The sequence below is a fragment of the Zingiber officinale genome, chromosome 5A (genome assembly GCF_018446385.1).
Source record: "Zingiber officinale cultivar Zhangliang chromosome 5A, Zo_v1.1, whole genome shotgun sequence".
In the NCBI taxonomy this organism is placed as follows: Eukaryota; Viridiplantae; Streptophyta; class Magnoliopsida; order Zingiberales; family Zingiberaceae; genus Zingiber; species Zingiber officinale.
The window spans coordinates 30420917-30446430 of NC_055994.1; the positions used below are offsets into that span (position 1 = coordinate 30420917).

At 37.8% G+C, this 25514-nt stretch overlaps 1 protein-coding gene across 1 annotated transcript; it reads left to right on the forward strand.

Annotated features, from left to right (window-relative positions):
* The first annotated feature begins 9273 nt into the window (after positions 1-9273).
* LOC121980388 (vacuolar fusion protein MON1 homolog) lies at positions 9274-24351 on the forward strand. Its single transcript, XM_042532403.1, has 14 exons — positions 9274-10150; positions 10362-10441; positions 10569-10640; positions 10735-10774; positions 12053-12154; positions 12307-12428; positions 18493-18625; positions 20305-20396; positions 21403-21484; positions 21656-21720; positions 21818-22108; positions 22207-22298; positions 22499-22563; positions 24135-24351. Exons 1-14 carry the CDS (start codon positions 9455-9457, stop codon positions 24228-24230), a joined length of 2028 nt encoding a protein of 675 aa, XP_042388337.1. The 5' UTR covers positions 9274-9454; the 3' UTR covers positions 24231-24351.
* Positions 24352-25514: the final 1163 nt, after the last annotated feature.

Below are 25514 nucleotides of genomic sequence, written 5' to 3' on the forward strand. Positions count from 1 at the left end.
TAATATGATCTTTTGTGTGACACCACATACCATGTTATCTACAATATAAATTAAATGGACAACTGCATTTTACTAAATGCAGACATTTGATCAATGTGATTCTCATTTCAAAATAAATGTTTATACAAAAAGCTAGACTTTTAGTATACATTCTAACACTATAGTGGGTGGCCCAGTTGGGGACCTTTAAGTGGCAAAGTAGGAAGGGGCGCTCGACGCTCGGGCGCAGAGGTAGGAGTAGACGGAGCTACATCCTTCTTTAGAGCGAACTAAGCTTCTTCCATGTTGATATACTTGATGGCTCATCCAAGCATATAGTCAAAGTCTCTTGGAGGCTTCTTAATGAGGGATTGGAAGAACTCACTATCGGTAAGCCCTTGGAAGAAGACGCTCACTAGAATCTCCAGGGTAGCCGAGGGGACGCCCATGGCCATTTGATTGAATTTCTTGATATAAGCTCTCAGCGTTTCCTTAGACCCTTGATTAAGAGAAAACAGACTCAACATCGTCTTGTGGTAACGATGGCTACTAGAAAAGTGTATGCAGAAAAGCTTTGTGAAAGTGTAAAATACAACACCTAAATATAACCTTAAGGGAATTTTCAAAAATTTTCTGGAAATTTTTCGGAGCTCGTATGACGAGTTTAAGGGGATCAATAATTGTGCCACGGGAAAGTCTGTTTAAGCTACCTATTTAGACGAGGAAAAGTTTTATTTTTCTTTTTTCTTTTCCCTTTTCTTTTCTTCTCCCATCGCTGAACACTCTTCTCTTCCTCTTCGTCGCCGAGCCTTAAGCCGACCGACCGCCTTCTCCTCTTCCCCGAGCTCTTCCTCTTCCCCAATCCGACACCGCCTCGCGTCCCTTTCCCTTCTCCACGAGTACAAAAGCAGTGGCCAAGGAGACAATTCCTTTCTCTTCTTCCTCTTTCGGTTGCCGCTGTGCCCTAGCCTTGAGCCGATCGTCACCAGTATGATCCTCCTCTGTCGGCGATGCCTTAGTGACCCCAAAGCTGCAGCGTCATCTCCCTTCTTCCACTTGATGTCGACAATCGGGCTCTCTCTCGATCTCATCAACGCGGGTGCTGCTCCGTTCGATTGCCACGACGCTAGGCGATAGTGAGGTTGCCTCTCACTGAAGCAGATGTTGGAATAATCGGAGCACATTGTTGTTTCCCCTCGGCATCGACAGCGGAGTGGGATTCGTCTCCTAGTCCGATAACTACAGCAACACCCTATCGGAGGGTGCTCGACGCCGGATCTCATGCACCACCATCGTCGATGGTGATTGGGGAGAGGAGAACAACCATTTAGAGGGGATCTCTAATCCTTCACAGCATCGACTAGGATCTCTCTCGAGCGGCTGTAGGTTTGAGGGGAGATCTTCTCTTCAATTCAGCAGCCTCTGGTTTCTTCACTAAGCGGTTGCAGTACAGCATTGAGAGGATTGGTTCGTTTTCAGGATTGAGGTTGTTAATCTGTGCAGTTTGAGTGGGTGTGGATTTGGGAAATCAACAACTTCACCTTGCCCGGTTGCAACGACCAGCAGCACACACTTTCCGGCTGTGAGTCAACAACGAAACATCTGGGTTTGGGTAAGTTTTGAAGTTAGTTCATTTATACTTTGAATTGGATTAGAGGTGAGTTTTTTGATTGGTTTGATTCATTATGTAGTAGATTGATAATTAAGGAAGATGATGGATTTATTAGGATGAAACCAGTTTAACTCTAATTGAGGTGGGTAATCAGAAATCATATTTGATTATGGTTATCCTAAATAGGTTTTAGAATGTGGTTTAGCTATTTTGTTATAATGAAACTTAGCTAAAGCTGTACGATTTGTTACAGGACTTTGATTTGGGACGAGCACTTCAACATAGCGATTGTTTAGCTCAATCTACATTTTGAGGTGGGTACCTTGACTTATCTTTAGATATTGTCATATGATATGCATGGTAAATTTTAACGAGTAGTAATAATTATGTATATATCTGCATTGGTATGTCATTGCCTAATTCCTTTAGCATGTTTATTTACTACCTGTTTTGCATACTTTTCCCTCTTGATTATTTATGCTCATAGTGGTAGTGACATACCATGACATATGATATACCGGAATAGTCATTTACCATATCTGACATGTGTACCTAGATCTGATTATTTGGTCCATGTATTTTTGGTACATGTTTTATGGAGGTAGATATGGTCAGGATTTCATGCTTAGTGTCATGCACCATCTTGTATGATTGCATGCTGAGCGATTAGTAACCCCATTATTGTTGAGCTCATCACTAGTTACATGGATCTGCACACACAATCACTCATGGCTTAGTGGTAGGGTGTGTGGTAGTTTGCTCTGTAAGTGCTCCGCTGGTCCACTTATGAGTAGTGTGACGCAACGTGGTAGCACATCAGAGATCCCTCCTCTGGATTGTCTCAGGGAGATGAGATATTGAGCTCCCCCACTTATGATTTAGAGTAGGAGGATAGGTATACTTTGATAGCATCCTGTCCACTTAGTCACTCATTAGGAGCAGTGATGATAGAGTGCACAGTTGTCATAGCCCTATCCACTCGGTCTCACCATCGTGTGTGAGATGGCTTACTGGCGTCAGGGGTGACCATATCATATGCATCATATGCATGATTGCATTTATTGCTTGTGTTTGCTACACTTTATTTGATGCATATTGGATGAATGCATATGATTGACATGCATACAGGGACATGTTATTTACGGTCTGACGACCTTATTATCCTGATAGGAGGTTTTGGTGAGTACAGTTTTTCCCTTTTCTTTTAGTTATGTATTTTTCATTACTTCAGGAGACTGTACACATGTTTATTACTGTTGATTATTATTTACTATGCATGTCAGCCCGGTATCCGTTGAGCATTGGACTCACCCCCGTTGATTATTACTATTTCAGGTTGATGCTGTCAAGAGGTTCCAGTCGCTAGTGCCCCACCACTTGTCGCTACGGGTTCGCATAATTTGGTTTTTGGTTTACTTGCTACATTTAATATATACGTGATGTATGATGGTACTTGAGGATTTTCATTGAGTTTTGATCTACTACATATGTTTTCCGCTGCGTTGGATTTTCTGTTGTGGGTTTTGTGTTTTTCCGTCGTTGTAGTAGAGTAGGTTTTCATTAAATATAAACTGCGTGGTTGTGTCAGCCGAAGGCTGAATATATAAACTACGAGGAATGTTTATCTTTTATTGTTATTGTTCCGATCGTGTTGGCCGATGTTTGTGTGGCCCTGAGGGCTTGCAGTAAAGTTTCGGATTGTCACCAATACATGAGAGATGCTGCCGAAATTTCTTCTGATAGAGACTCCCTCGGGGCGTGACAGAAAGTCCTTAAAGCATCATATGGACTCGATCGGGAGTATGTTAAACTATTTCTGTGCCGAGCCAGATAGGGTGGTGAGGAACACTCGACATTTGACTTCATCTATGTATTGATGGAGGATAAATGCATTTTTAAATTTGAGTAAGTGATTTTCTGGGTCGATTGCTCCTTCATATTCTCCGATCGATAGGGGTTGGAAATGAACTGGTAGTTTGTCTTCTAAGATTTCTTGGGAGAACGACATGCTCGCCCGCTTAGGGGAGCTACTGGTCATCGGAGCTTTGCCTTTTTGGAGGTCCCGGGTAGGTGCATTCTCAGAAGACGATCCCTGGGGCCTCTCGGCTAGGCCCATGTCATCAAGGGCGTGCACGGAACAATGCCTAATGGGGGCACGACCGAGAGGCTGGTCGGATGCACAGGTGCTTGTTGGAAGGCGACCGGTGGAGGCTGAATCAGCTGGAACCCGGTCGGACCTTCCACTCGAATACTGCACTAGACCTAATGGTCGGTCGTAGACATTGCGGGATCGTTTGGAAGATGGCATTCGGTCGCTTGTTAGGACCCTTGGCGGGCAGTTAGAGGAGGGGGGGGGGGGGGGGAATAGCCCCTGTATAAAAACAAAGAAAAATACCTTCCTCGAACTTATAACTTAATATAACACTTACACAAAAGAATAATAAAGGAATTAAAAAAAAGGAGGCACCGAGAAGTTACTTAGTTATAACAGGGGAGGTTGTTAATCCAAGGAAGTTCAAGCACATTAAAAAAATCTCCTTCAGGCAGAGAAGTCTCTTTACAGCAATGAACACACAACAAGACGAAGCTAAAATAGAAAAGGAAAAGCGCACAAGTGTTGTTTGGATATTTCTAGTTGTTGTTAGCTTATGGGAGCAGATCTACTTATATAGCCCTGCTTGGGGCGCCTGGAAGGGTTCCAGGTGTCTGGAGAGGGAATTTTATCCTCTTCGCAACGGATCGCGGTCAAACTTGATCCAGATAAAATCTGATTCTGGGCGCCCGGAAGGGTTTCGGGCGCTGAGAGTCTAAGCGCTCAAACTGAGTCTGGGCCTTCCGCTCCGGTTTCGCTCGCCTTGGTCTGAGTCTTCCGCTCCGGTTTCTCTTGCATGGGTGATCTCAGCCATCCGGAATAGGGCTCACCTGAACCCAACTTCTGGCCTTCTCGAGTAAGCTTCGCTCCTGGCTTCTCGTTCCTCGGAAACGCCGCGCGCCTTCTTCTCGTCCGTCCGCGTACTCTTCCGCAGCATCTCGCCCCTCAGATGCACCTAGCCCGTCAGCTCTCTCCCGTGTCGTCCTTCTCTTTAGCTACGTCTTTTGCTTGACATCATGTGCTTCTAAGTTCCTGGACACTTAGACACAAGATTAAATACAACAAGACCTAACCTAACTTATTTGATTACATCAAAACAACCTTGGGGTATCAACAATCTCCCCCTTTTTGATGTGAGCAGCCCAAGCTAAGTTAGGGTAAACTAACATAAAGTAAAAAAAATTTACAATTTAAAATGTAAAAATTTAAACTACCTCCCCCTAGATTTAATTTTCCCTTCTCCCCCTTTGATCACATAAAAAATGGGGTACCAAAAGAAATCTAAAGGTAAATTTTTCAAAAAAATAGGAAAGTTTTTAGTTAAAAATCTGATTTTCAACATTTTGAAAAAACTTATCAAATTTTTGAAAATAATTTTGATAGCACTTAAAAAAAATTACAATAATTTTAGAAAAAAAATTCTAAGTAAAAATATTTTTGATATCACTAAAAAAAATTGTAACATCAATAATTTCCTAAGTTAAACAAATTTGTAAAAACTAATTTTGTAGAAATAATTATGGTAAAGTAAAGCTGATACTTCCAAAAAAAACTTTAAGTCTTTAAAAAATTCTTAAGTTAAAAACATCGGAAAAAATGTTTGAGTAACTATTTAAAGTATTATTTAATTACAATTAAATACTTTATCAGTTAGTCAATTAAACATTTTATTTCATTAATTGGCTTCCAGGCTGTGGCGAGACACTAGACCTTCTTGGTTATTGGAGCAACAATCACTTTCTAGACAAAGCCTCTTAAGGAAATTCAAACATTTAATTTTGTTGAAAGTCCTAAATCTAATTAAAGTTCAATTTAGACAAGACTTTGGAACCCAATATAGGTTCCAGCCAACTAGATTAATTAAAAAAACTCTTATAAATATATTTCTGAGAAATTTTCCTAATTTGTCCCTTGTGGTAATTAAAATACCAGTTCAGATTATTATATTTCTTAATATTTTGATTTTTAACATTTAAGCATGCACGATTTTTCAAGTCTTCTACTTGTATTTTCAATTCATCATTTTTTAATTTTAATTTTTTCAAAATCTTCTAATAGACAAGATTTGGCTAGAATTAACTTTAATTCTTTATTTTCTTTTTCTAGTTTACAATAGTCTTTAGATAATAATTTAACAAATTTAAATAACTTATCGAGAGGAAGAGATCGTACCTGACTTACTTTGTCGATCTCGTTATTCGTAGCTCCCCCTGAACTACTGCTCTTTTCTAATGTCGCTCCCCCTTCATCAATGCTCTCGATACTCATTTCGGACGAGCTTGCTTCGTTTTCATCGTCGTGATGACTTGCCATTAATGCAAGTCCAGCAATAGCTTCAACTTCTGATTCGGACGATATTTCATCCCACATCGCCTTTAGCATCTTGTACTTGTTAGATTGGACATGTTTCTTGTTCTTTCCTTTGTCTTTATCCTTGATCTTTAACTTAGGGCAGTTGTCTTTAACGTGTCCTTCTTCATTGCAGTGGTAGCATCTAATTGTTCTTTTCTTTCTACCCTGCAGATGGTTAGATTTTCTAGTTTTAAATAATTTTTTAAATTGTTTTACCATTAATGTCGTTTCGTTGTCATCGAGAGAGGATTCTAAATCTTGTTCGTCCGCCCTTGTTCTAAAGGCTACGTTGTACTTCGGATCCTTCTTCAAATCTGCACATCTCGTTTCATGGACTTCAAATGTTGAAAACATTTCTTCTAAGGTTACAGATTCTAAATCTTTAGATATATAATAGGCATCTACTAATGATGCCCACTCAGTAGATCTAGCGAATCCCGGTTACTTACCTTTTCTCCAAGATTCGTGAGTTTGGTGATTAGTTCATTCATTCTCGAGTGCAGATGTGCAATGGTTTCTTCTGCTTCCAGTTTATGTTGCTTAATTGATTCCTTAGTAGATCCCATCTTGCGAGCTTGACTTCGGACGCCCCTTCTATAGCTCAAGAAACTTCTCCCAAAGCTCCTTTGCTGAGTCGTAGGCGCCGATCTGGTTGACTTCTTGTAGCGGTAGGACGCTGAGTAGATGGAACTCTGCTTTGCCGTTTGCCACGAAGTCGGCCTGCTCCTTCTTCATCCACTGATATTCTTCCTTGCCTTCGGGTGCTACAAAATTGAATTTCATTATTTAAAGTAATTCAAAGTCGGTTTTAATGAATACCTCCATTTTCTTTTTTCAACTTGTGAACTCCCCCTCGAACTTTGGTGGGCAGATGCTCAGTCCGGCCATCTCGTGTGCTTCGTTCGACGGTTAGTCCTCCTGAAGTGTCTTTGCTCTGATACCACTTGTTAGGACCCTTGGTGGTCATCTAGGGGGGTGGGTGAATAACCCCTGCATAAAAACAAACAAAAATACCTTCCTCGAACTTATAACTTAATATAACACTTGCATAAAAGAATAATAAAGAAATTAAAAAAAAGACACCGATAAGTTACTTGATTACAATCGGGGAGGTTGTTAATCCAAGGAAGTTAAAGCACACTAAAAAAAAATCTCTTTCATGCGGAAAAGTCTCTTTACAGCAATGAACACACAACAAGACGAAGATAAAACAAAAAAGGAAAAGTGCACAAGTGTTGTTTGGATATTTCTGATTGTTATTATCTTCTGGGAGCAGTGCTGCTTATATAGCCCTACTCGGGGCGCCTAGAAGGGTTCCAGGCACCTGGAGGGGGATAAAATTTTATCCCCTTTGCAATGGATCACATTCAAATGCGATCCGGATAAAATCTTATTTCGGGTGTCGGGAAGGGTTCTGGGCACCCGGAGTTCGGGCGCCCGGACTAGGAAAGTCAACCAAGTTGACTTTTTCCAGTCCGGGCCTTCCGCTCTAGTTTCACTCACCTCAGTTCAGATCTTCTGCTCCAGTTCCTCTTGCTTGGGTGATCTCGGCTATCGATAATAGGGCTCACCCGAACCCAACTTCCGACCTTCTCGAGCAAGCTTTCATTCTTGGCTTCTCGTCCCTCGAAAATGTCGTGCACCTTCTTCTCGTCCGCCCGTATACACTTCTGTCACACCTCGTCTCTTAGACGCACCGAGCCCATCGACTCTCTCCCATGCCGTCCTTCTCGCTAGCTGTGTCTTTTGCTCGACATCCTAAGCTCTTAAGTTCCTGCACACTTAGACACAAAATTAAACACAACAGGACCTAACCTAACTTGTTTGATCATATCAAAACAACCTTGGGGTATCAACAACTGCTTGTTGTTATTGCACCATTCTAGTCGCTTGGACGACTATTAACCGTTCTAAATCTTCCTGTGACAAAGTTACTGTGGTGAGTCATCCGGTCTCTTCTATCTTCATGTCTCAAATGCAAGTGGAGTTCCCATAAACGACGTCAAATATGATTCCATCCGAAAGCGGAGAAGATGGCTGGCTATGAAGATGGCTATGATGTTGACTACTTGTAGACTCTGATCCAGCAAAAGCGACTTCAAGCGATTTTGCGTGTCACAAGGAGCGTTAGCGGCCAGGCCAGAGAAGAGGTCCCTAACGTAGGCCTTTTGATGCTTAAGTCAGTGGTAAAGTAGAGTAGAGGAACAGTGAGAAGAACAATAGCTAAGAGTGTGTAAAAATGTGTAGCATTGCATATCTCCGCCTATAAATAGAGACCTCTTTTATAGTATTACTGATTGTCTTTGCACAAATCTTAAAGCATGTCCAAAAAAAACAAACCATAAAGATGCTTTAATACCTTTCTCAAAATGGACTCACAATATGTACATTTAGTAGAGAGGAAGCTTCTAATATACAACTTACAAGGAGAATATTCTCTATCCCCCGTTGCATAAAATGCCAAAAAAGAATATAAGGTCATTGGGTTGAGTGACCGATAATATGTTTATATGGCCAACTGACTGAGTTCCCCCTATGACCTAGTCAACAATCATTCATAAGGACCAGCCGATCAGACTTATAGTGTTGTAGGGAACTCATTCTTCACTCGACCCATTAAGTTAAAGGATTCAATTGGACCAGGCGTCCAGTCTATCTGATCGGAATATAGTTCCGATCAGCTCGACTGCTCAACCCATCTAGTTAATATTGCTATCTCCAAGTGACAAATAAATCTTGACTTTGGATAGTGTTGACTCGTCTTAAATTATTCATCAATATTTAATGATTCAACGTCCGATCAACCCAATAATCCGATCAGATAACCTAATAGATTCGAAGTTCGACCGACCCAATGATCTGGTCAAATAACTTCTCGACTACAATATTCAACTATGTTAACTTTAAATATTAATCCTTCTTTAACTTTAACTGTCATGCCAACTTATCTCTTTAACTTTGATTTAACTCGGACATCTCAATTATCTTATCAGTATGTTTTTTTTTTTTTGATAAAATAAATATTTAGGTCGTTGTAGTCGCCCGTGCTTTTGAATTTATATTGATATGAAAATTTTAATGAAATTAATTAGAATTAATAAATTCATGCAGCTATTTGAATTTAAAAATAAATGAATGAAGAATAAATAAATACCTACCTGCTGGTCAAATATTGTATTTAATTGGTAGAATATGGTAGCGGAGACATTGGCAGCTGCTATCGTGCCCAACCAACTACTAGTCAAAAGAAACCATACCAAACGAAACGGCCTGATCTAAAGCGCGAGCGCCAGACACCGAGCGCTAGGAGACGAGACGACGACCTCTCTCTCGCTCTCTCTCTCCCCACCTCCGATCTTCCCCAATCGAAAACCTAATCCCATAGCAGCACCTCATTCCTCCGCTCGCTCTCGTCCGTCATGGATCCCGAGGGCGCTGCGGCCTCCGCCGATTCGAATCCCCTTCCTGACCCCGACGCTGATCCCGGTCTGGAGGATGCCGGCGATGCTACCGGCGCCGAAGGGACGTACGCTAGGAGATCTCTTCCAGAGGACCTCTGCCCCACTCCGAATCCTGGCGAGCCCGACTCTGTCCCCGACGCCGATCATGTCGTAGTGGATCGGATGAATTCTCTTGACCTGGAGGACGAAGGAGAAACTGCGAGCGCCGAAGTCTTGGGCAGCGATGGATCTGCGCCCGCGGATTTCTACCGGAAGCCTAATCCTGATGACTCTGATGTTAACCCTGGGGCGGAGCCTGCCAGGGCCCAGGATACGAGTTCTCTCGACTTTGAGGACCCTGGGAGTGCTTCGGGCGCTGAACCGCCTTCCGGTAACGGAACCCTGCCCTCGGATTTCTACATGGTTGAGAGTGAGATTGAGGTCGTGGATGAGGGCTGTCAGGTAGTTGGGGATATGGCCGGCACTTCGTCGCTTGGTGTCCGTGGTGCCTGGAGGGAGGGTTCAGATCAAGACGGAGATGTGCCGCATAGTCCCAGCAGCAGTGGTTATGCCGGCGAGAGGGGAAGCAGTGGAGGACTGTCCAGCGGAATTGAGGAACTTGATGATCCAGGGGCTTTGTCGGATGATTGGAGTCGTAAACGTCATCGTGATGAGGTATCTTTGTCTTGTTCAGGGTCAATGATTGCTCGATGTTTGAAAATGAGTTATATGATTTTGCACATTCGAAGCACAAAATTCAAAAGTCTTGCTTGCAAGTTATTTATGGAGTTTTATGTCATGCTTTCTGATTCAGTGCAGCGTAGAGTGTTGATTCTGTGTCGTGGAATTGGTTCTTGGTTTTATTTTATATCTATTTGAAATGTAGGACGATGGATCAATCTCATGGAGAAAGAGAAAGAAACACTACTTTATTCTGAGTCATTCTGGGAAGCCAATTTTTTCTAGGTAAAGCTAAATTTCGTTCTTCTATTATTCAAAAATATATAATACCTTTGCTAGATAAAACTGTGAGATTCAGTCGCACCATGGTTTATTTTGATTAAATAAAATCCAACTGTTTCATATCTTTCAGGTACGGAGATGAGCATAAATTAGCTGGATTTTCAGCAACCTTGCAGGCTATTATCTCTTTTGTTGAAAACAGGTGTGACATTTTGCTGATCGTCTTTAATGTCATCACAATCATGTGAAATACACTTTCAATTAATTTATTACCATTTTTTGACATGTTATGGTAGTGGGGATCATATCAAGCATGTAAGAGCAGGGAATCACCAGGTTAGTTAGTTACATATTTTTCTTGCCCAAGTCCAATTACTGCTTGCTCAGATATCTTATACATAATTTTTGTTGTCCTTGTATATTGAAGATACTTCAATGCTGATTTACATCCTTTGTCATACAAGTTCCTGTTTCCATAGTGAACATGATCATAGTTAAAACAAATGATTTGCTTGCTGGATACGGAGAACAGGGCCTGTTAATTTTGTTTCTTGCAGGCGGCCAGTTGCCATCATTATATGAATACTGTTAGATAAATACAGAAGCATACTGCCTGAGAAAAGGAAAAAAATGCAGTTCAATCTGAAAACCCCCACACCTCAAACTTCATATTGTTTATTATTCTGATTCAAGTGGAAAACATTAATATCCATATTTTTTTTATGAATACTTTCTCCTGCTTGCACCATCACTCTTTTATTACAATGGTGAATTCAGTTGTACTGTGCAATCAACCTTTAGTAGGATTATAGCATATTTGCGTCTTATTGAAAAGGAGAGAGCTGCTTGCATATTCAAACTCGCATGAGTTATACCTATTGTCTCAATTACTTCTACCTTTTCCTTGGCGCAATAGTAAAGTTGCTGCCGTGTGACCTAAAGGTGGTTCGAGTCTCAGAAATAGCCGTTTGCACAGCAGAGTAAGATTGCGTACAATAGACCCTTCCCTAGATCTTGCATTGGCGGGAACTTCGTACACTGGACTGCCTTTTTTTTTTTCCCCCTTATCAGCTTATTTATGTTATGCTTGCAAAGAGTCCTAGTTGATCTCTTATTTGACATTAGGTAAAAGGCTAGATGTTCCATCTTATTGGTTGACAAAGCCTAAAACAATGTTTAGTACTTTACTCCTTTATTTTATTTTATTTTTTTTAGGTCTTCATCATACTGGTTGTAACTTGTGTTTTCATGCACTGATGATTTACAATTGGAAATTTTCTTTGTGTTTGGACTTCGGACATTAGATATGATAGATTGATAGTGATCTTTGCCTGTAAGTAGGAACACATGTTTCTATACCAAAATAATCTGCTGGAGTTAATTAGATAAGATCATACGATATTTCAATTTTTTCCACTTGTAAGAAGATGAACCTCTAGTATCGACATACATTTTCATTTTTGTATTTAAAATTAGGTACTTATTGCTGTACTTTTCTTTAGCTATATGAGTCTATTGCCTTTTGAACACATTTGTTACTTTAATGCTGATCATGTTTATACTTATTGTTTTTTTCACTATTCCGTGAGTTATTTTGCATTTCTGTATGATCAGGTGGTTTTTGTTGTTAAAGGTCCAATCTATTTAGTGTGCATAAGCTGCACGGAAGAACCATATGAGGCTTTGAAAAGACAATTAGAACTTCTTTATGGTCAGGTACTTGTGACACTGTTTTCCTAGCCATTCTTATGGCTCTTTTGTTTCTTGGTTATTATATTTTGATCACAATTTCATAGGCAAATTGTGCCCTTTTCACAACGATTTTGTGTTTGCTTATGGTGCCTTATTTGTTTATTACCTTGTTCCAGATGCTGCTTATCTTGACAAAGTCTGTTAACAGATGTTTTGAGAAGAATCCAAAATTTGACATGACTCCTTTATTGAGTGGAACTGATGCAGTTTTCTCCTCTTTGATCCATTCCTTCAGCCGGTTTGTTTTTCTACTTGAAACAAATATGTCAGTTTGATGGTTCATTAGGTTTAATTACTGTTTTTCTTGAAACTTGTTTTCCTATTTTTGATCTTCAAACAAATATTTTAATAATCTGATTTTCTCTACTTGTGATAAAGCTATCCCTATGTGTATGTACGAAGGAAATGAAACTGTCATGATCTTGTTCACACAAAACTTTGTTATTATCAGTGATAGAGTACTTAAGACTTTGTAGTTATAGGAGTTAGGTGTTTTAGTCCCACATTGAGTATTTTAAATCAACGATTATGTATTGTGTTCTAATAGTTCTAATGTTCTATTCAAAGAGATCAATATAATCTTATTTCCTCCTATTGTAATATGGTATCGTAGCCTCTCTCCTAAAGCTAGGATTTTCAGAAAGAGAAAAAAATCCTCTTAGGTGGAGGTAGGTTATTTTGGTGACAATCTCCCCTTCCCCATATTCTCTTCAACTCAATGCCTGCCCCTCCTTCCTTCCCTCTCATCCTTGCCATGGAGTTGACTTGAAAGGTTCCTGTTCTAGAGCAAGGATTGCACTGGGACACTAGCTGCTAAAAATCTGTTTTCACACTAGATGAATCTCCTTCTTGCCCTCTTCAACAATACATCTTTGTTCTTGTTCAGTTCATCCATGCTAGGATGTGCCAACAGCTTTGGAACTCATCAAATGCAATACAACTTCCCTTGCTACAAACTGTATCAAGACTAAACCTGGTCTACCCAACTTTGTTGCCTTTTGCTATGCTAGCATCGATCTTCTCCGTACCCATACAATTCATATTTGTTCCCCACCTAGCATGTCTTGTGCTTCTGCTCATTTCCTCCTCAGACGAGCTCTCTCTGCTGCATAAACTTCAGTGAGTTCCCATCTTTTCATGAACTCTCTTCTAGTTGGGCTCATGTCTGATGATGTTGCAAATATCCTGCACTCTCGTGATGTTCTTCCTCATGTTGTCAACATCTAAAGATGACATTATGTCTGGATGGGACAACTTCTCTCATTAGAATGACAGTTTATTCAGCCTTTTACTCTGTAAACAACACAACCACTGGACAATGCACAACTTCTCTTCTCTAGTGACGTAGCCAATTTGCTCATTAGTTTATGAATTTAAGAACCAGGAGCTATTCCTACTTGAATAGTCAGATTGTTGTTTGAATTCTCCTTAGACATTGAAAACAATCATTTGTCAGTGTCCCTACTATGTATTGAATGAACTATGCCAACAGTAGAAGGATTGTCTCTATTCCAGCTGCCATTCTATGTGTCATTCTTGCTGCTTTTGCCACTGCTGCATTGATTTCTTCTACTGGTTTGCCTTGCAGTAGTCATAATCTTCCTCCTACACACTGCTTTGTTTCGGAGCATCATCCTTCTCAAGCGAATTATTTTGTTCTTAGTTCTTTCAGCCTTCTCCTTATTCTTGTCGTGCCCTATGAGATATTATCTGAGTTGAGCGCAATATCCCAAGTGTTTTCCTTCTCTCCTTTTATAGTTCATTGCGTGTTGTCAATGTGACCATAAAGAGAAACTCACTTGAGGAGCTTATAGATGATCTTTCCATATCCTCTCAGCCTAATGTAGGATCCTTATTGACTACTTTCCTTTCCCCTTCCATTTGTCCATTGCCACTGTTGATGTTGTTGCCTACTGCAAGGAGAAGCCCACTCGATAGTCTTTTCCTTGGTGTCTCACCTCACCTTTTCATAGTAAACACCTTGATGCGTGTTTGAAGGAATTCATGCCTACTTGCTTAATTATGTTTACATATTTTCTTGGTTATATTTTAGTCAATTTTTGTCAATTTTTTTTATAATTTATATAACAAGCTGAGTAAGGGTTAAAATCTTGTTCTGAGTCAGCACTTTATTCCTTGGTTGGAACAAGAGTTGCTTGCCATATTGCATGAGCTTGAATATTGTGTCAATTGCACTAAAGGAGAGGACAAGGGGGAAACTTAGAGGAGGCTGTGGCAATGTAAGATGAAGCCTTGACATATCTTGTTGCCTCTCTCACATGTCAAAAGTAGGGTTTTAGACTTTTAGGTAATATGAATCACGAGTATTGAGCAGAGGAAAGATCACATGGAAATTGTGCCAAGGATCGTGAGGAAGAATTATACTAAGGAAGAACCAGATCAAGGAGTCATTGTGAGTCTTAATATAAGAGTTGAAAGATAAATCTCAATCAATATAATTTTATATTTTAATTCATGAGCTAAACATAAGTAGTATCTATGATCCAACTTAAGGAACAACAAAAGGGTTACTAAGAGTAAATATTTATGTTGTTAGGCTTTGTTCCACATGCATTATTTTGAGGTCAGGCTTATGTGTTATCTTATTATATAGACCATGTAGTAGTTAGCTTACTAAAACATATTATAATAATGTTTCATTCCACTTTAACAATCAACATAATTTTATATTTTAATTTATGAGCTAAACATAAGTAGTATTTATGATCCAACTTGAGGAGCCCCCGGAGCAGGGTTGAGTTGGCTAGTGCAGGACAGAGTTGTTACCATAGGGTAAGGGTTTGAATCTTGGTAAAGCCAAGGAAAAAAAAATCCTCCCCCACACTGACCAACTACAACTTCCCGATTTATCTCCTCGCAGATAGTCATGGGGCCTACCGTGTGAGGTCATCGGGTCATGGATTCCACCTTCTGCTACCATATGATCCAACTTGAGGAACAACGAAAGGGTTATTAAGAGTAAATATTTGTGTTGTTAGGCTTCGTTCCATATGCATTATTTTAAGGTCAAGCTTGTGTTATCTTATTATATACATCATGTAGTAGTTATCTTACTAAAACATATTATAATAATGTTTCGTTCCACTTTAACAATCATTAATAACTTAAATTTATATGCCATAAATAATAACATGATTACTTTAATCATTAATTTAAAATATTAATATAACATAATACTTATATATATGATTTTTCTCAATTTATATAATAGCTAATTTGTATGAATATAATATTTACGTATAACAATGATGGTTTAAAATTGTGTTCCGTGCTAGGCAAAACAGGCGAAATTTGTCGTTCCACTTGCAATCCAGCATCAGCACAAACAATGCGGCCGCCTCGGGGTTGCGAAAGATCCGCGATGCCGCAACGACCTTTGCAGGGTCACAGAGGCCATTGCGACCTCCGTGGGTTGCGGGCGCACGAGTCACAGAGGCACCGCGACCTCCGCGGGTTGCGGGCTACGGGCGCACAAGTCGTGATCGAGACACCCACAGGCACATGGGTCGAGTAGGATGCCCGCGAGCGCACAATTGCGATGCAAAAAACTTAGGTTAAAGTTAGGTTTATAATTGCAATGAACTCCTAACTATAAATAGATAATGTAAGCATACTTAATCAAACCCTAATAAAACTATCTCATTGATTTAATATATTTTATTTATTTTAATTCCAAAAATATATAGTAAATTATTTATTTATTTACCATATGGATGCGCTACAATCCCATAAATTTTTAAAAAATATTTTATTATTTTTAATTAATATATTTTATATTTAAAAAATACTGAAAATTTATCAACACGATACAATACAGTATCAAAACCGTATCGTTCTAGTTATAAATCGATACTTCGATACTTGTCAAACCATGATAATTAAATGACTAAAGTTAATAAGCATATTTTTCTTTAATCTAAATTGAAAATCATATATTGATTAAAAAAATGGATTTCTAAATTAACCCATAGAGATAATAATTATATTATTCCATTAATGTGTAAAAAATATTGATTTAGCCTTTGACATATAGATTAAAGGGCAACTCGGTGTACAAAACTCCCTCCAATGCGGGGTTATGTGGAAGAGTTTATTATACACAGTCTTATCCGGCTTGGCAAGAGGTTGTTTTCGATACTCGAACACGTGACCTTTAGGTCACACGACAATAACTTTATTGTTGCTTCAGGCTCTCCTTCTCCTTAACATATATATTATATTTTAAAAAATAAGAATTTTAAAAACATCACATTGTAGGATCTTCACTAGGGGGTTGAATATACATCAATAAAATTTTCTTGCTAATTTAGCATTTAAATGAAATAGGTAATTTGATGTGCAGGTACATGACAATATATCAATTGTGATAAACAAAGCAAGGAAGAAACACATACAAATGTGAAACTAAAATTAAGGTAATGATATAATATGATTAGTAGACATTGGTCGTACTCCATTGCCTATAACATGTCCGGTGTGCCACCTCTAAATATCCACTAAATTGCCCGTTTAACAAAAGAATAGGGTAAGCCTCTATAAATCAATGATGAGACCTGACAGTGAGCTTAATTTAAACTGATTTCCACTTGAGGATCAAAGCTCACAAGGTAAAGAGCCGGGTTAGGGAGGTCTTTACAATGCATAGTAACAACAATGAATTAGTTCCTAGAACCCTAAAAACAAATTCTCTTAATAAGAATTGAAAGAAAAATAATCTCTCTTAAATAGATGTAAATGAAAATATAAGGGAGCGAGACTATTAAAGAGCTTGAAGAAGAAAATCAAATGACCGTGATTTACCTCCTCCGTGTTGACCCTGGGACGGGTTGGCGGGGACGCTGGGGGCGAGCGTATTCGCCTTTTGCCACCTTGAAGAAGAAAATCAAAGCCCTAATATCAACATTAGTTCTTGGATATGATTTGGGCACTTAGATAGCAATGAAGCACAGTCAATGAAGTTCTAAAACAATATGGATGAATGCCCAAAATATCTCTAAGAAACCTTATAAAGTATGGTTTAGCTTTCACTTACACAACTTGAAAATGTTTAAAATTTGAATGTTAAATCCAACTATGACATTTCAATTGACTAAAAAGGGTTCCCAATTGATTGGTTATCTTTAATTAATTGCTTAAGTCTTCTAATCAGTTGTAGCTCAAATAATAACATACTATCCCCTAAAATTAGCCTCTCAGTTGACTAGAACAATGTTGACCACTTGTTGGCTATTTAAGGAACAACAACTTCAGCTGATTGTCTGATTGGAATGATTGCTCTAGTCAATTTACACTGATGCAATATGAAAAATCACACCACACATAATCGAATAACTCAACTCACTAAAGGAGAGGAAGAATATTACTAAATTAAAAATGATAGAATTCATGAGATCCTAATCCCTTTTATTGTCTTGAAATAAAATCAAATAGTCTCAAAAATCCTATCTTTTCTCTTAAACAACAACCAACTTTTAAAAGTCTAAATTATCTCTAAAAATATAATAAACTTTTAATAACTCTTAGGAATAAAAAATGGAAATTTTAATTATTTTTTTTAAAACAAAATTGATCCAAAATTTTGAATTGCATTAGGCACTCAAGTCTAGTCTGGGTAGCACCCTTCGGTCAGCTTACAAGCCCTATAAGCTATCCTGAGCCATCGCTAAAAGAATGATTTAAAGCATCCCTAAGTCATAAGGATTTGAAATAAAATAAGCTCTTAGTACTTGATCTCTATCTAGGTTATTAAAACATCGAACAATTAATGTACCAGAAAACAAATGCAAGATTCTAACAACATATTACATGGGTCTTTTGGTTCATCTTCAAGTTTGATAACCATCCATGAAGGTCCTCATAGCTTTGCATTTAATCCATGAAGTCCATCTTCAAAAGTTGACCTCAATTTCTATAATGTTATGATAAATCTGCACAGTCAATGCAAATCATCAATTATGAATGTCAAATTTAAACCCATTAAAAGTTGTGGTTAAACCTAATCATAAAGGAGAAATTAAGTTGCAAAAGGCTTAAAAAAACAAGATTTAGATGACCAATAAATTCTTGCATGAAGTTTACAGATTGCATAGATTGGAAAGGAAAAAAACCTAAAAGAGGAATACTAATTTCTTTAATAGGTTTCTTATACATCACTGATTGTGCAAAGATGATCGACTGTACCAGGATAAAAGATTTCTTAACAATAATTATGTATGCCAATTTAGGTATGGCGATCATATACTAAGAATGGCCATGCATTGACTTGTAATTTTTTTTTTCAGGAACCCTGCTACATTTCTCCATGCATATACATGCCTTCCTCTTAGCTTTGCAACAAGACAAGCTGCTGGTGCTATTTTACAAGATGTTGCTGATTCAGGGGTTCTGTTTGCATTATTATTGTGTAAGCACAAGGTTTGTCCAAAAGTGTAATTTTGGAGTTGTTTTTAGTCACCCGACATCCCAGAGATTAAGCAACAATTCTCTACAATTTACCTGTTCTCATTACCTAGCTCTTGCATTGTTAACATAGTATTGTAATTTATATTGATCGCTTCCTGCTATTGTACTCTTTCTTTATCAGAAGTTCTGAATACTTAAGTACATCCCTGTTTAAGCTGTAATAGAACACTTGAAATAGTGGTGGATTGTGCTATTGGATTTGAATCTAACCAATTGTGTTAATCCATTGTCCTTATTGTGGAGCTGATACCTCTGAGTAGGAAAAAAAATAAAAATTGTTTCCAGTTCTGTAGATAGGAATTTTAAGATTGGTTAATCCTAACAATTTTGGTAGTCTATTTGATCCTATTACCATTTGGGTGCATGGTGGTGCATCATGCTTTAGATATCTGAGTCAGATCTGGTCAACTATCTAAATTTCCAGCATATTTTCTATGTGCATTTGCTCACTAGCTGTATGCCCCTTCATTTGTTTGCCTTACCAGAGAACTCAGAAAATCACATTTTTTCCTGCTCGCACTTACTCAGATTTAGTAAGTATTGGTGGTTAGGACTTAGTGCTGCTCCCACTAAATAATGTATCAACTCAATGTTCCTGAGTCCTTTTGTATTTTAAGGTTTATGTGAAGTTTGTGAACAATATTCTTGGAATAGGAACTCTATTGTGTGCTACTAAAATTTTAATCCTATTTTACTTTCAATCTGTATAGTGCTGTTAAGCTTATTCTTCTTGGAGAGTGGACAGTAGATGTTGCAACCATCCTTTGTTTTTTCTTTCTTTTGGCTCGTGAGATCCTACCTATTTTGCTTCAAGATGTGCTGGTTGGAATTCTTTAAACACATTTATAACTTTTATTTCTTCAATTTTTTGACTAAGCATTTAGAAACAAGAATATTACAAGATGGTATAATTTTTAGCAAATAATATTTTTCCAAAACTAGCGATGCTTATCCATCAATATTAATAACTATACACTTTTCATGCTTCAGCAAATTATATGATGTCGTGTACCATAGTATTTATTGTTTGACTTAATTTCATTCTACCCAAATAAAGGTTTTTCTTTATCTAAAGTAAAAGATACCTTGAGTTTATGTGTAGAACAGTGGCACTTTTAATATATCTCTCTCCTATTTGTCTCATCTGATTGCAAATTGTGGTTTCATCGTCGGGTTGATTGTCAATTGTGGCAAATACAGCTTGGTGCTTAATTGTGGAAGTTGACAATAAATTTTTATAATGGATTAAAAGTGGAGGTTTTAGATTCTTAGATCTAGAGATCAGTAGAAAAACATCCTTGCGTCTTAGATTATTGATATATATTGAACAGGGAACATCTTTACAGTCTAGTTTGAATAGATTTTGCTTTTGTGGAAAGAAATATCATATGCACTTTTTTGTCTTGTTCAAACAAGTTTCTTCCCAATTAGATGCCTGCAGCATGCAAATATGAAAGTTGATGCTTCTTACCAGCTTTATCTGTTTAAACGCTCCACAATTATTTCATCAGGATACCTATTAAGTGTTGACAATCTTTGACTATTTTATGCATTATATTTTATGTTTGTTAATTTTTCTCTTTTTTTTGATTTTATGTTACTTGCTGATTGCACAATGTGCTTCTTTCTAGGTTATCAGTCTTGTTGGAGCTCAAAAGGCATCCCTGCATCCTGATGACATGCTCTTACTCTCCAACTTTATAATGGCTTCTGAATCATTCAGGTACTCCTTGGTGCTTGATGGCTATCCCAACAGAAAAGCATGTTAGATGTGACCAGCCCCGTATAAGCTCTATATCACACTGTTAACTGTGTCATTTGGCAACTCTATTACGAGGAGATAAACCATCCTTGTACAAGCATGATTACCTATGCAAGCAATTGTAGTTGGTTGGAGTACTGTGTTTCACTGGAAGCAATTATGCATATGCATAAAAATTTACTTGATGCAGTCTCTTAACTTTTCTCTGTTTTGTCTAATGTTTCTCAGTTCTCATAATTATCTTCACTGACATTTTTCATGTACCTTGTTTGTGTTTAATCCAATCCGTACCACCTGTTGTAGTTGGATTATACCTCATCTGTAGGTTTATTGTTGTAAAATTTGTTTGATATGAACAATACGAGCCTGGAATCTTGTATTGATTAGTTTGTCCTTTCACCAATATAATAGATCTTTTGGGTAAAGATTGCTAATTTTTTCTAATGTGGTGGCAACTCACTCTTTTATAAACATATCTTTAAAATTTTACAAGACAATTTGTTTACAGTTTCAGCAACCTGGTGCTAGTGCATGCTGCATGTAATTAAGCAATTTCTTAAAATAACTAATTCTAGATTAGTAATTTTGACCTTTGGATTCACAATTTTTTAAGCTCTATCACACTGAGAAATCAATCAATCAAAACAGTTTTCTGGAAGTTGGTGTCTGTCTGCACATCCTTGAACTATTTATTGCATACATGTTTTTCTCAATATTAGCTTATAAGAATTTGTGTATTTAAAACCTAACTTTCACCAGTTTTTTTGCAAGCACTTCAAGACATGATTATCTCATTCATATGGATTCTTGTTGTCTTTTACAACATAGGTCTCAGGGTTTTCACTAGCATATTGAATTCTAGAATAGTGGTAAATTTGGTGTCTTTTTGCAATGATACAATCATACTTTTTGTTATGTGAACTTCTTTGGTTTAATTTTATATTATACTGATTTACTTATTATGCAGGACTTCTGAGTCTTTCTCACCAATTTGCCTACCCAGATACAATCCAATGGTGTTCCTTTATGCTTACGTCGATTTTCTTGATGTGAGTTTGATGGATATCCCTAAATGGCTTTCATTTACTAATCCTTTGATATTATAAGGAATATGAATAATAATTTCATTCAAGGTTCATAGCTTCCATATGGTGATATTCTGTTTTATTATTATTGTCTTCCTGGCTCATCTTCTATGTTCCCCAATAATTTTTTTATAGGTGGACACCTATTTGATACTACTCACTACTGGTCCAGATTCCTTTTATCATCTAAAAGATTGCAGGTGAGAACTGACAACAGCTTGTAGTTCTTTTGGTACCTCAGAAGGAATAAGTTTTCCCTTGTCACCAAATAACTTCAGTTTCACTGGTGGTCCCTAGGATTCGCATTGAGTCTGTGCTTGTTAAATCAAATGTCTTGTCGGAAGTTCAAAGATCTGTGCTAGATGGTGGACTACGTGTTGAGGATGTACCAGTTGATTCCTCTCTTCGCTCTGGGTCTCTGCCACCCCATTTATCTGCTGAAAAAGCATCATCTGAATTGTCATCTTCCAACACCATCATTGGAGGCCCCTCTGGACTTTGGCATTTCATTTATAGGAGTATTAACCTTGATCAATATGTATCATCGGAGTTCTCATCACCCATAAGCAGTTCTAGTCAACAGAAAAGGTGCGTGTACATGCTGCAATATCAATATTTGCAGCTGTTTGTTCCTTATTAGATATAATGGTATGTCTGTTATACAATAACAAAGCCAATGACTGCAGACTGTTCAGAGCTTACCAGAATTTGTATGCATCAATGCACGATGAAGGGACCGGTCCACATAAAACACAGTTCAGACGGGATGGAGATTTTGGTATGTTTTCAAGTCTTAGAGCATGACACCACCTTGAAATGCTATTGATGCATGCTCCTTTTTGGTATTTTCTTAGCAAGTAGTACATATTCTTCTGTTTCTCTCCTTATCTGAGTGTTTTTATAGTTCCTTTTGTTTTATTTTCGATTGAACACTGGAAAGTTGACCATCATGCTAATCCAAAACTGTAATTGTTGCAGTTATCCTTTGCTGGATTACTCAGGATTTTGAACTTTATGCAGCATTTGATCCTCTTGCGGACAAGGTTTGTTCATATCTCCCTTTTTTGTGAATGGTTTTCTCCAATTCTATTGCATGGTAAATATGAAAGGTATTGAGCAATTATTTACCCTGAATGCTTAAGATGATAAGTTGACAAAGCGCACTATTAAATAAGTGGGGTGAGCACAACAAAGAAAAATCAAACCTGATGTTGCTCTAATACTATAATTTGATTCAATTGTGAATTTTACAGCTTAAGTTATTAGATATACCTAATTACAGATTTATTAGTTAAACATGTTCCCTTTTATCAAGCTTGACTGAGCTTAATTTATGGGCTAAATTGCTAAAGAGTGAAAATCAAGGTACTCAGGCTTTCACATGTAAGTTTACGAGGGATGATTAAACGTTCTCGGATGGGTCTAGTGGCTAGCGCATGAGGTGTTGCCACAATGAGGTCTAGGGTTCGAATCTCGGCAAAGCCGAGGTAAATACCTCCCTTATGTGCTAGTCACTATTCCAAAGGCTTAGTAGCCGCCCGTGATTTACCTCTTCCTTGTTGGCCTTGGGACGGGTTGGCGGGGGCGCTAGGGGCGAGCGTATTCTCCTTTTGCCACAACGAGGGATGATTAAACATTCACAACATGAATATTTGGGAGATAGTTGGATATACTATAACAGTGCATTAATATTTGTTTAGTGACCATGCATGTTAAAAGTTTAGCATACATGTTAAAGTTGTTATCATGTGACTTAGAAGCTACGGATTTGAGTTTAAGAAACAACCTCTTGTAAAATCAGGATAAGACTACGTACAATATATCCTTCTTCGAAATCTTACATTGGTGGGAGCTTCATACACCGGGTTGTCCTTTACCCGGGCTGCCCTTTACCATGCATGCTATAAATTTAAATTATTAGATGATCATCACCATGATTAAGTCGTGTATGTCTCTTTTGTGTGGTCAGCTACATAGAGTTTATCCTTCCATTCTATCACTATGGATATTTAGAGCAATTGAGACAGTCCTGACAGATACGGTTCACGATCAAGATCAAGGATAGAATGAGGCACAATATCTTGCAATAATTGTGTAATTTTATTGGGAGATGGAATATATTGAACCCTCAGTTGATCTCAGGCAATTGTAGATCAGCTCAGGGATTAAGGCATTGAGGTACAAATTAATCCTCCTTTCGCCTTGTGCCTTCACCTTGTCGATCTCAGCCTGTGTTGGTTGAGACTTGAGACTACTCATACAGGGCATCAGTATGTGCCATGTGGCATGTGACAAAATGAAGGGCTAGACTACCGCACTGAGCTGTACATTAATAGATTTCAATCTTTAATGGCTGTTGAAATAAGTATGTTGAGGTTTGGTTGTAAGTTATAGCATGTCGCTTTTAATTTTAACTTTCCTTTTTTACTTAAGAAAATGTCAAGGTTATCTTTGATTAGCAATTGAAGGTGTCCACTAAAAAGGGGGAGTTACTATACATTTAGGACTGTAAAAATATAAGTTCTTAAGGTTGCTTGCCTGCCCTATTTGGTAGGACTCTAACCTATAACCATAATATTTGATTAAAACTCACCTGGATTACTATAATTTGCAGGTTCAGGCAATCAAAGCGTGCAACAGAGTCTGTCAATGGGTAAGAGACTTAGAAAATGTAATATTTTTATTTGGAGCCAGTCCCTTCTCTTGGTGATCTTTTTACCCAATAAAAATATATATGAGCCAGTATCCTGTAGAATCATGTGAAACATCTGTGTTATGCATTCATAATTTTGTAAGATTTTTTTTTTTAAAAAAACTTTTTAATACTATGAGATTAAGAGATTCGTTTTTTGTTAGTGAAAATTTAAGTTTAGTTTGTAATTTGTTTTATTTTTAATTTTGTTTTTAAAAAATATTTATTACATTAATCTATATTACTGTTATAGTAACGCTACAGTGACGCTACTAAAATCCTAATCCTAGGATTTAACCTCCAAGTATATTCACTCAGCACTCGTCCTCGTCCTCGTCCGATCAACCTAGACGTGACTTTGTAGACTCCTCCATCAACCTTGCATTTCTTGGATGCCTCCTCTTCCTTCACGTCTTGTCTTTTGGAGTTTCCATCGGGCTTGTCATTATTGTTAAGTCTTCCTTTACCAAAGGTCGCGCCTTTGGGATTTCATCCATTGTCAAGTCACACTTGGATTTATGTTACCAAGATTATATTCTTGGACTTACACTGTCAAGATTTATCCTTGGACTTTCCTCCTTTGCTAAGATCACCCTTAGACTTTCCTTGTTATACCTGTATCCTGCATACTCACAATGCATATTAAATACAACAATAAATCTAATTTAAACTCTTGCCTAAATATCAAAACCTAGGGTAATCAGATTGCTCCAATAATTTCTAGTTTTCTACACGGTCAACGATAGCAACTTGCTCTTCGATTAATATTCCATTTTGGTAAGTTTCTGTTTGATCTATGTAGTTTTTATTTTTGATCAACTTCGCTGTTTTTGACTTCTTGCTCGCGACATTAGTTCTCTTGCTTTTGAATTGTTGTGTTTTGTGTGGTTACAAAAGCAAGGAAAAAGGTGAGAGGGAGACAAAAGCAAAGCTGATTTTTCTTGGTTCTCTTCTGAAGCTCTGCTCCTCTCCTTAATTCCTATTAACTCCATTCAATTTGATTCAATTCGTTTTTATCATTAAATTAGTCAGTTTTTTGCATCTAGAAGTGAGCTAGAAAAAAGGATTCTGCACCTCCTTCGTAGGAAAATCATGAGAGATCTAACAAGCAAATCCACATCTAACATTTTAATTGGATTTTGCATAACTAACCACTAATGCTCATTGCATTAAATATTAAATATACAAAAAATAAAGACAAACTGATAAATTTTTCAGCAACAATTGGTCAATTGTTTGTGCCCAAAACAATTCCTTTAGATTGGTTTGGCCCCAAGTACAAGAATGTTGACTCATAAAATT